At 37.2% G+C, this 12791-nt stretch overlaps 2 protein-coding genes across 2 annotated transcripts; both read right to left on the reverse strand.

Annotated features, from left to right (window-relative positions):
• Positions 1–958: 958 nt before the first annotated feature.
• Positions 959–2011, reverse strand: LOC131929912 (uncharacterized). The gene has a single exon (XM_059286294.1). The coding sequence runs from the start codon at positions 2009–2011 to the stop codon at positions 959–961; it is 1053 nt and encodes a 350-aa protein (XP_059142277.1).
• Positions 2012–7828: 5817 nt separating this feature from the next.
• Positions 7829–8893, reverse strand: LOC131929913 (uncharacterized). Its single transcript, XM_059286295.1, has one exon. It carries the CDS (start codon positions 8891–8893, stop codon positions 7829–7831), a length of 1065 nt encoding a protein of 354 aa, XP_059142278.1.
• Between the last annotated feature and the right edge of the window lie 3898 nt (positions 8894–12791).

Raw genomic sequence — 12791 nt, forward strand, 5'->3', positions numbered from 1 at the left:
AAAAATATTTGGGTTGGCATTTTAGGACTGAAAAGGTTAAATAACATTTCTTAAATGTTCATGGAAGAAAATTGCTTTGAGATACGAACAACTTGACTTACGAACAGAGGCGTAGCGAGGGGGGCGGGGTGGGGGGGGGGGTGCGGATCACACCGGGTGACACCATTTAGGGGGGGGTGACACCCAGGCAAAAATAGCAAAATAGGAAAAATGATAATTCCACTTAATTAAGTGATTAATTCGAGTGTTAAATAGTCTTTTAAGAGGTGCAAATCGATGGTTTGAGGGGGTGGGGGGTTGCAAATGGAAAGTTTGAGGGGGGGGGGGGTGCAAATTGAAAGGGGGTGCCAATCAAAAGTTTGAGGGAGGGGGTGCAAATCGAAAGTTTGAGGGGGAGGGTGCAAATGGAAAGTGTGAGGGGGGTTGCAAATGGAAAGTTTGAGGAGGGGGGGTGCAAATGGAAAGTTTGACGGGGGGGGGGTGCAAATGGAAAGTTTGACGGGGGGGGGGGTGCAAATCGAAATTTTGAGGGGGTGCAAATCGAAAGTTCGAGGGAGGGGGGGGGGTGCAAATCGAAAGTTTGAGGGGGGGTGTAAATCGAAAATTGAAAGTTTGTCCCCGGGAAGGGTGGCTACGCCTTTGGGGGGTGATACCATTAAGTGCCGCACCGGGTGACACCCGCCACTGCTTACGAATAATGTAACGGAGCGAATTAAATTCGTATCTCGATGTACCATTGAATTTTTTAAAAATTATGTTTAAGAACAGTTCCGTAGAATTATTTAAAAGGCGGCGGTAAGCCGAAATTTTTGGAAATCACATGTGTAAAAAATAAACTTAAAAGGTGTTGTTTTTTTAAAACTCAATTTAAAGAAATAAGTTCATACCACATCCTCATCACTTGTAGCAGTATATGCTTATCGCATAGATTGTTATACGTCAAGCAATTAAAGAAACATTAACGACATGTTTTAAAGTGAAACAGACAAATCAACTGTTTGTAAGAGTGGGAAAATTTGGAGGACATCGTCATGTAGAGAACAAAGTTCACGGCACAGTTCCCTGTGTAGAAGATATCAGTGGCGTGCTCAAACAGCATCACCAACTGGGTGGATCTGTACTGAACCTCCACACACGAGTTGAAGAGCTCCATACTGATGTTCGGGATGTTTAGAGTCACGTAGCATGCACACACTGCGAGAAGCATTTTGGAAATTTTTCTTTCGTTTCTTTTCAAACTTTTGCCAGACTTGCGGAGATTTTCTCGATCTTTCGAACATATCAATTTAAAGTTGATAGCCATAGATAATATTGCCACTATAAGAACGCTAGTTGTGAGGTATAAGTTATTAATGACTAGGCGTCCGAAAACCTCGAGAGTATTGTAGTTCTCCAGATAAAATTGCGAGTACCCCAAAATGGCGTAAGTGCGATTTGAAGCTGCGTCTTTGACCCATACATAGGTAAAAAATGTACCAACGAACGTCAACATAGGAACGAATACATAGATGTAGCAGAAAAATAGCAAGATAGGTGTGGTTTTTGCTGTTAGGAAACGAGAAGCCTGAAACGGAAAAAACACGGCGACGAATCTCTCAACAGCGATGACAAGGACGTGCGTATTACTGCAGTAGCTGGCACCGACTTTGACACCTTGCATGTACACGGTCCACATTGTCTCGAACGTCTTGCCTAGCATTGGCTCTACGGTTTCGGCAATGACCTGCGCTGGCTTTACAAATGAGCATGCGCAGAAAATCAGATCACAGAATGACAAAGATAACAAAAGAATCTCAGTGCTGTTGGCCAACCCGATGTGTGCTAGCACTACGATGCTCAGGAGGTTGCCGACCATCCCAGCAAACCCCCCAGCGCAGCACAACCCGTATTGTATAAACATATCTATGATGAACAATACTTCTGATGACTCCTCGGAGTCGAACCAGGTGGAGTCAGAAGGCTGTGAGTCATCATCGACAGTCTTGTATGTACTTGTATTACAAAGTGACATGTTGAACGAACCACTTTTACACATCGCTAAGATTATCAGCCACTCTAATATTTTTACCGTTTTCTAAGAAAAAGTACAAATTTATATTTTCTAATTCAAAAGTTATATAAATATGTTCAAATTATGTGAATATCCCTATTTTGTTAAGTATTTTTTAAATGAATGTTTTTTTGGTATATTTTGTGGTATTGATCTAAATTTTCCATTCCGGCGTATATTTTTTCTTTCTTTTAATTGATGGTAGACACAAATGACATACTCTCTCAAATTACAGAGACCGTCCTCTCTAACTGTAGGCTAGTTTTAAATTTCACGTTTGTGAACAACTTCTTGTAATAATAAAATTAGATCATAGGATATAATCGTTTGTAGTAAGCAATGTGTTTATTTTCATTTCGTGAGCAATCCAAGAAAAAATAAAAACAGCTTTTCAAAAAGTATTTCTAAACTTTGTGCGTAATTAGATGTAATATGTTCGTGACTTTCGGAGAATGATAAATGGGAGGTGCCGCCCCGTCTAATTTTCGTTTAATTATCGACTTAATAATAACAGTTCGAGGGAAGACTGTAGTAATATTTCGCCTTTATTGTTAAACATTTTTAAAAAGTATAGAATTTAGTATGGCTGTACAAAACAGGGGAAAAAATATTTTTAAAATACTTAATCTGAAACTGAAAGGCAGTAGGCCTATAGTAGCATTCATTCAAAGTGGAAGAAAAAGACAGTAAAAGAACGAATTGCTGATTTGTTGTTGTTTTTTACTTGCTCGTATACAGAGAGAAAGGTATTGCAATCTTAAGTTAACGCTTTTCTCTAAAGTTACTTATATAGTTGTGTAATGTTATATACGAACTGACACCCCCCCCCCCCCCCCATAAGCATACGCCGCTATTTAGTTATTTTATTTTCTACTTTTCAGTAATTCATAATTAGTGAATTCAGCACTACCAATGGTGCGACTGAAAATATTTTGCTTTAAAACACTAACAGTAGCTCGTGAAGGACGGTTACCCCCCCCCCCCCCCCCCCCCCGCCCTCGTGAAAGCAGCCGTGTGTGACGACAGTTTACAGACGACCATGAAAAGACCAAGCAGAACTCGTTACCTCTCATTAGTTTCAAATTGTTTAAAAGCTAAATTATCTGCCCTTAATAGCCGGCTCTACGATTGTAAACATTTAGCGTTAACCACAGCTCACCAGACTGGTGGGGGTGGTAGCTATATGCCTAGAGAGTGGAGGAGTAACTGCGTGCGTATACGTGGTATCTCGCATGGTCCCCATGAAGAGAATTATAAATAAAGATTTAAAATAAATCATTTATTTTCTCACCTTTAGAGCATTATTACATAAATAAGAATAATAATTAGATTTATAATTATATTTGTGTTTGAGTTTAGGTTTGTAGTTTAGGTTGTTGTTGTGGCTAAGACTAAGCTTAGTGCTACGTAGATTTTCTATTGAGTCCAAATTAACACATTGGCATTTAATTGAAATCTGTATACATTTCCCAAAACCCGTGCAGTGCCGGGTATTTGCTGCTAGTATTTCAGATAAATCTTGGTTTCTTAGCAATGGAATAGGTTAAAGTAGGATATTATTTAATTTAAAATAATATTAGGCGAATTTTTACTTTATGGTTATGAGTAGACTCCCTTCAAAATTTCAACGGAGAGAATGTAGAATATTTCGAAACATTTTCACTAATTTGTACATGGCGTGCTTGCCGAGACGACATTGCCTTAGCGACTCTGTCATATGTCGTGTGTACGGAACCCACGAATTAATTGTACTTTTTTTTTAGTTTTTACTCTCCCACATAGAAAGTGCACATTGACAAATCTCAAAGCACGCGAAAGCTTTACGTCATTTTTATTATTTTGACGTTAGCTTTAATAACTTATTCATTTGTTATTCATAAGAGGTATGTGCTCATATTATTTAGGTCATATTAAAGGAAGAAATCGAAGTTTAAATAGACAAACAAGTTAATAAAAAGTCTAGTGACAATTTAAGCGCAATTTCCTTAATTAATTTTTTTTTAAATGTGAAAAAATGATTAGGCCTAGCGAAACAAAACCTTGTAATTGTAACTCCCTATCACTCTCAGATAAATTATAAATAAATTAATAGGGTAAAAAAAAATAACGTTTGAATTAATAAGTAAAAAAAAAGACAACTATTTTATTCTATATCAACGGAAATAGTTTTATTTTAACGAGTAGGCCTACAAGATGCTCAGTTTAAAAAAGTAGTAAATATCATCCTAGGCCTACACGATGCTCAGTTTAAAAGTTCTTAATTTTTTGTGACCGAACAAAAGGATATTTTTGAAAACTTTCTTCGGCAATATTGGTTGAAATTATGGCAGGAATCGATTGGTAAATGTTTCAAGTCGCTAAGTGGTCTGGTTGCCGAGATATGGGCCAAAAACTGCATTTTTTCCGAGGTTTTTTGGCTTTTCCGGGAAATCCAGGAAGGAATTCCGGGAATTTTTTTGGCCCACAATCATCCTTGGAACTTGCTTAACATATTTGCTTTGGAACTAGTCCTCGATATTGCTTCGTTCAGGAGGAGATACGACTTACAGCTGCGGACACACATCCATCCATTCATTCATTCATCCATTCATCCATCCAGAAATGACGAGTTAATAATCGCAATTGTCCAGTATGGAAATTGCGCTAAAAAATGTAGGCTGTGGTGTTAATTTTTTTTAGGTAAGTGCAGTAAAGTTGCTTTTCGGACCTCGCGGTCCACTGGGCAGGTGAAGTAGAATTCAATTATTTCTGTGACCTCGGCATAATATTATGATGGGATAGTGTGGTCATCTTTGTGCTAAATTTCTCTTTTGCACATTTTTAGTTGTGTTTTTTCTGGTTGCGCATTTTTCTGTTTGCGCTTTTTTCGGTTTGCGCTTTTTTCCGTTTGCGCTTTTTTCCGTATGCGCTTTTTTCCGTATGCGCTTTTTTCCGTATGCGCTTTTTTTCCGTTTGCGCTTTTTTCTCTTTGCGCTTTTTTCCGTTTGCGCTTTTTTCTCTTTGCGCTAATTTCTGTGTGCGCTTTTTTCTCTTTGCGCTTTTTTTCCGTGTGCGTTTTTTTCCGTTGCGCTTTTTGTTTTGCGCTTTTTTCCGTTGCGCTTTTTTTCCGTTGCGGTTCTTTCTGGGAACCACAATATTCAATAAGGGAAGGGGAGATAACTAGCAAGGCGAGATCTCCCTAACAGTCTGATGAGCTGTGGTTCACGAGAAATTTTTACAATCATAGAGTCGGGACGATTTAGCGAAGGCTTTAGGGGCAGATAATACAGTTTAAAAATCGATTTGTAACTAAGGAAGGTAGGAAGAAAAGAATTATCCTACGCTTTATCATGTTGCTGTTGTCTGAACATTGTGGACACGGACGGCTGCTTTTCACGGGGCAGATAAGCGTCTTTTGAATATCGCGAGCTACTGATGGTGTTTCAAAGAAAATATTTTAGTCGTGTCGACTTCATAAATTAGGAATCACTAAAAAGTAGAAAATAAAACAAACACAGAAAACCTGTATAACAACAAGCTTTTGAATGCACTGAATATAAGAAAATAAACAAATTCACTTTCGTTAATAAAAGCCTTTGTCGCTAAAATATGTAAAAGATCTCACTAGCGACCAAAAAGAAGACAAAACACACACACACGCACATACATACAGACAAGATTGCAAAATTAAGTTTTTCAAATGACGTGTAAAATGCCGAGATTTTGAAAGATCTGGAATTAGAATTTTTGCCCGTATTTTTGCCCGTATATGATGAAGAACTGAGGTGTAAAACGGTGAAAACTGTCAAAATCTTATGTGATTTTTGTGCAAGATTACAACACTTCCTCTAAACTCTGTATACGAGAAAGTAAAAAGGAATATACGAATAAAGTTAGGTGAGATCACTCCCGTTTTATTTAAGAAATATAGGAAAAAAATCGTTGAGAGAAAAAATGTATACAGAATATGCATCTTTGTTCATTACAAGAAAAAATACAATAGACATGAAAAGTCTATGTAATCATACAAAATTTTAAAAAAAATATTTAACAAAAATATATTTTTAAAATATGGCAAGCGATAAAATTATAGTTACATTTGTAAAAATAAAAGCCGCTTGAGAACCATCGATTACACTCATTTTTATATTTTTGTATCGAATATAAGCCGGTGAAAAGTCGTTTAGAATTATTTTTTAATTCAAATATTTTCAAAAACTGCCCTCAACCCCTCATTGAAGTCAATCGGAATGGCCAGGCGAGGGTTAAAAAATAAAAGTCAGAAAAATTGTTTTCCATGATAAAAATACACAATAGAGATCTATGGTGTATAGCGTAGTATTGTATTTATATTAAATAATATAACATCCCAATCACCACAACACCCTGACTCTACTAATCAGGGGCGGAACTACCATACCGCCAGACCCCGCAATGCGGGGGGGCCCAGGACGTTTAGTGGCCCAGTTCCGACCAAAAAACATTGAATTTTTTTTTTCAAAAATTATGTTTTTCATGCATCTTGAAAGTGGTTTTGTAAAAAAAAAAAACAAAAAAAAAACAGGTCTACTATAGCAGAGATTGTTGCGTAGAAAAATATTTTGAAATCTACAAAAGCTATAGTTTGAAAAGTAGGCAAACATCCACACTAATTCCATGACTTACTGCCCTACTTTAAAATAGGTATGCCCACGAAGCTCATTTAAATAGTTTTGTACTATGTATGTTAAAAAGCAATTGATTCTCTGAATTGTTATTTAAATAAGACGTACTAAACAATGATATAGCTATAAAAATCAATGTTTTCAAAATTGATATTATATAAGCCAAAAATGAAAAAAATAAACATAACGCGAGAAACCATTCACGAATCAAGCTTACGACTTTATATATTTTTGACCAGAATGTATAGTAGTGGTCATGACAATTTCTAGCCCAAGATGAGTTAGGACTAAATTTGTCTGGTTTGTTCTCTCAGAATGGTTATTTATTGCACAGAAGTAGACTAAATTACTCAGGATATAGGTTATATATATATATATATATATATATATATATATATATATATATATATATATATATATATATATATATATATATATATATATATATATATATATAGGGGGCCTAATTTTTTCTTTGCGGGGGAGCCTTTTTTTTCTAGTTCCGCCACTGCTACTAATCCAAATTAAATTTTTAAAAGCGATTGCTAAATTACTTAAGTATTACTAGTAATTATTTCTTTGACTATTTCTAGCCTAAATGAAACCGGAAGTAATTTTGTACTTATTACACAAATTTTATGAAATGTTCAATTTTGGTTGAAAAATATGCTTTCTGGCAACACAAATTTGGAACCATTTGGAACCAGCTTTTCAAGTCTATTATTAAAATAATAAAATTATTTTTTTCTGTTATATTCGTAGTCTTCATTTTGTTGTTATATTGGTAGTCTTCATTTTTTTTAGAGTCTGTTAGGTGCACAATTAGCTCAGGAGCTCAGGGGCACTAGAATTTTAGGGCCAGGAGTTAATTAAGGGTTCAAACGGTTAAAGTTGACGAATGAAGCAATCGGTTGTGTTGTGTATTGAAGATAAATGTGTAGAACAATAGTTTTCAAGACTTTTGTATTTAAAGTACGGAAATAAGTTTCATTCGATCCTGATCGTTTGAAGAAATGCAGACTTGTTGCAGTGATTGTTATTTCAGTATATCGAACTAAATTATAGTAATTGATCAATCGTCAAAAGTCCTCAACTAAAGAGACGTTAACAAAAATTTAAAAGCGAAACAGGAAATCTACTTTTTCTTCAGACAAATCAACTGTTTGTAAGAGTGAGAAAATTTGGAGGACATCGTCATGTAGAGAACAAAGTTCACGGCACAGTTGCCTGTGTAGAAAATATCAGATGCGTGTTCAAACAGCATCACCAACTGGGTGGATCTGTACTGAACCTCTACACACGAGTTGAAGAGCTCCATACTGATGTTGGGTATGTTTAGAGTCACGTAGCATGTACACACTGCGAGAAGCATTTTGGAAAGTTTTCTTTCGTTTCTTTTCAAACTTTTGCCAGACTTGCGGAGATTTTCTCGATCTTTCGAATAGATCAGTTTAAAGTTGATAGCCATAGATAATATTGCCACTATCAGAACGCTTGTTGTGAGGTAAACGTTATTGAAGACCTGACGCCCAAAGACCTCGAGAGTTTTGTAATTATCCAGATAAAATCTGGTGTACTCCACAATGGCGTAGGTGCGATTTGAAGCTGCGTCCTTGACCCATGCATGGGTAAACATTGTTTCACAAAACGTCGCCACTGGAACGAATACATACATGTAGCAGACGACCAACAAGATGGGTGTGGTTTTCGCGGTTAAAAAACGTGAGGCGTAAAACGGGAAAAACACGGCGACGAACCTCTCCACAGCAATGACAAGGACGTGCGTGTTACTGCAGAAGCTGGCACCGACTTTGACACTTTGCATGTACTGAATCCACATCGTTTCGAAGGTTTTGCCTAGCATTGGTTCCACGGTTTCGGCAATGACCTGCGCTGGCTTTACAAATGAGCATGCGCAAAACACTAGATCACAGAACGACAAAGATAACAAAAGAATCTCGGTGCTGTTGGCCAACCCGATGTGTGCTAGCACTACGATGCTCAGGAGGTTGCCGACCATCCCAGCCAACCCCCCAGCGCAGCACAACCCGTATTGTATAAACATGTCTATGATGACCACGACTTCTAAAGACGCTTCGGAGTCGATCCAATAGGAGTCAGACGTCTGTGAGTCAACATCTAGAGTCTCGTATGGAGTTGTATTACAAAGTGACATGTTGATAGAGCCAGTATCACACATCGCTAAGATTATCAGTCACTTTAAACTTTCTTATCGTTTTCTAGAAAAGAACACAAATTTATATTTTCTAATTCTAGGCGTAATAAATCGTTTTTTAAACAGTTGTATACAAGTTTGTTCTATGAACACAGGTTTTTTAAATATTTTTTAAAAAGGTGATTTTTTTGTATTACATAAAGTATTGATCTAAAACTTCCACTCCAGCGTATACATTTTTTTTCTTTTAATTGATGTTAGACATAAATGACATACTCTCTCAAATTACAGAGACTGACATCTTTATCTGTAGTTTGATTCTATACGTCACGTTTTGACTTAACTATGATATAAGAAAATAATAACAAATAAATGTTGGTTGTCAGCAATGTGTTATTTTCTTTTCGCGAGCATCTCACGAAAATACAAAAAACACAGCTTTTCAGAAAAGTTAAATTACTTTAGTAGAATTAATTTATGTGTATTAGTAATTAAATGTAACATGACGGCCTTTTAGAAAAATGTTGGTGGTTTGCGATGATTGATTTGAGGGAGCCCCCTCTCCCCCTAAATTTCGACGTTAGATAATAACTAACTCACTACTCGACGCGTAATTATAGATAAACAGAATACTTGTTATATTTCAGCTTTATTGTTGAGTATTTTTAAAAGTATAGATTTTTTTTATTGTTTTAGAAAACAGAAAGAAAAATATTTTTAAAATATTTAATCTGTAAAGCAGCACAGTCACATTCAATCATAAGGGATTAAAAGACGGGAAAAAACGACTTGTCTTTTTGTGTACAAAATACCAATGTTTAATTTATATTATAAGAACAGGTTATAAAATGTGAAGGATTTTAATTAAGATTTACAACGAGCCGTTTTCAGGTAGACGTCCCAGAGTAATTGAGTCACTGGTATTGCTAGAACCGCCGATATTCAATTAGCGATACCAGGTCTCCTCCGCGTATTGTTAAACTATGTTTACGATATAAACCTGAAAGAAAAATAAATCGACTACAAAAAAGCAAACTGGACGCTCTTTGTTAATCGTAATTGAAAAAGTTTGGATACTTGTTAGCATTAGTTATACTTAGTTCAAGCACTCAAAATACTCTTAAACTTACGGGAAAAATATAGCCATCTATATGATCGTGTCTTTTTCTGACCCGAAACTAACCTATATTAACCGCTGCCTTGTTAATAACACTTTTTAAATGCTTGAATAAGATCGACAACTTGCAGATACGACACAATTTTGTTGATATTTCGAAGGAGATATCCTTAGAGCCGTAGGCGCCTAGAACATAATCAGATCTTCAGAAATGTAATATTAAGGGGTTGTAAATTGACCCACTCATGGCAACGGGAAATCATCATCAAGTTACCCAAATAGGGCGACCTGATGTTTGTGAGAACTGGAGAGGCATTAACCTTCTGTCAGTACCAGGAAAAATCTTCTGCAGTCTTATTACAAAGAATGAGGAAAGGAATGGATGGGATCCTTCGTGAAGAACAAGCTGGCTTCAGGGCCAACAGGTCATGTAACGACCAAATATTTGTCTTGCGCACTATAGTGGAACAGTCCCTGTAGAGGAATTCGTCTCTCTACATCAACTACATAGATTTCGAGAAAGCATTTGATAGCATCCACCATCCATCATTATGGAAGATACTAGAGCTATATGACTTTCCAGGGAAAGTTAAAAACATACTCAATGTAGTGTACTCTGACAACCAATGCTGTGTGCGACATGAAAATCAGCAAAGTGAATGGTTCAGTGTAAAAACTGGAGTCAGACAGGGCTGTGTCATCTCACATGTCATCTTTTTGTTGGTAATAGATTGGATTATGAGAAGAGCCACTGAGGATAAGCCAAGAGGAATTGTTTGGGAACTTACCAACCACCTAGAGGACTGTGACTTTGCTGATGACTTGGCTTTACTCTCTTATGCCCAAAAAGACATCCAAGCAAAAACCACAAAAATAGATCTAATTGCTAAAAGTGTAGGGCTAAAGATAAACTCAGCGAAAACCAAGCTAATGAAAGTAAAAACTAAAAGTGCTCTCAAGACCGTTGCTAATGGAGCAGAGCTAGAAGAGGTCGAAATATATATACGTTATGAAGCACAGTTTATAATGAAAATAAAATGTAAACAGATTTATAAAAGATCTCAGTCGGTTCAATACATTCATTTTTTTTTTCGACGTAATGAATGTTCATCTAAAGTTGTGGTTTTTAACCTGGGTTGATCGAACCCCAGGGGTTTGGTGAATTAGTCACAAGGGTTCGGCGAAGATTTAGACACACAGTTGACATATAATTCACGATCTGAGTGCGGACGATAGAACTATTAAGGAGGGTTCGGCGTATGAGCATATGAAACTGGTGGGGTTCGGTACATCTAAAAAGCTTAAGAACCACTGATTAAAAGATATTTTTTTCAAATAATAACATAAAACGCTAGCCAGTTGTCCTTAACTTTGTTATTATATTCTTCATATAATTTGTCGTCCAGTATTAATTAAAAGATAAAGTCTTTATATTAAAAAGCTGATATAAGATAGGGTAATTAAAAACGCCTATAGACAAATTATTAGTCTCTATTTCAACAGCGGAGAGGTACCTTTCATCGCCTGGGTCTATCTTTTGCCTCTACCACTAACATAACAGAGGGACGACGTGGCCTGGCGGTAGAGCGCTAGACTTGTACCCTGAAAATCTCGAGTTCGAGTCCTGGTTCAAGTCAGTACAACGTCCCTGAGCCCACCCTCACGTTAAAGAAAGTAAAGACGGCTCAGAATGGTGCTGACCACTTCATATGCCGAGGTACCAGAAACAGGTGAACTCTACTTCACTTGCCCCATGGACCGTCAGGTTTGAAAAATGAATTTTTACTCTACAAAAGTACCTTTACTCTGCTACCAATGCTAAACCTAACCATGATCTTAACCTAGACAGAAAGTAACACGTAGATACAACGCATGCATTTGTTTAGGAAACAGGTGTATTTAAATATACGAGCCTACCCGCGGCGTATCATACGCCGCTATTTAGTTGTTTTATTTTCTATTTTTCAGTAATTCATAATTTCTGAATTCGACAGTACCAATGCTGCCACTGAAAATATTTGCTCTTAAACACTAACCCCCCCCCCCTTTCCCCCAACCCCTACCCTACACACCCCCCCCCCCCCCCCCCGTGAAAGCAGCCTCCTCTTAGTTACCTCCTGTAAGTTTAAAATCTTTTCACACTAAATTATCTGCCCCTAATAGCCGTCACTAAACCCGGCTCTACGATTTGTAAACATTTTGAGTGAACCACCGCTCACCAGACCATGTGGGGGTGGGGTGGGGGTGGGGGTGATAGTGATAGAGAGGAAGAGAGGGGACTGCAAAGGCGCGCTTGCAGCTTGTTTTCTAACGTCTCCCAGAAGAGAATTATATATATAGATTTTAAAATCGGCGCTACTCTTAGTTACTTTAAAATTCTATTTGAAAACACCAGAAATAGTTTTGCATGTTCGTTGTTTTACCCCAACAAAACCCACAAACCACCTCCCAGTAGTATCAAAATGCGGAGACGGGTCGGGGGTGTCGTCCGCATGAGAGGGGGGGGGGGAGGAGGACACATTATTTAGGGGGTGACACAACATAAAAATCATAACATTTGAAGTCAAAACAACGGGGTTTTTTTTAAGTAAAAAATAATTTTTAATTTATTTTTTAACATTAAGCGTAAAGGTTGACAACAAACCGAAAAGGGGGAGGGGGGGCTGACACTATTGATACCGCACTGAATGACACCCGATGAGTGACGCCATTGGCTCCGCCTACATTACTGTTAGTGCTAAAATGATTTTTCTTCAGTCAGAAATTCTAACGTCTCAACAATGAGACCACGTGACCTGTTGCCAG

This window comes from Physella acuta, unplaced genomic scaffold (genome assembly GCF_028476545.2).
Source record: "Physella acuta isolate Inbredline_101_S28 unplaced genomic scaffold, ASM2847654v3 ptg001692l, whole genome shotgun sequence".
Taxonomy (NCBI): domain Eukaryota; kingdom Metazoa; phylum Mollusca; class Gastropoda; family Physidae; genus Physella; species Physella acuta.

What these genes read in the sequence shown, in the direction of transcription:
- LOC131929912 (XM_059286294.1), bottom strand. Translation starts at nt 2,011, where the DNA reads ATGTCACTTTGTAATACAAGTACATACAAGACTGTCGATGATGACTCA.
- LOC131929913 (XM_059286295.1), bottom strand. Translation starts at nt 8,893, where the DNA reads ATGTGTGATACTGGCTCTATCAACATGTCACTTTGTAATACAACTCCA.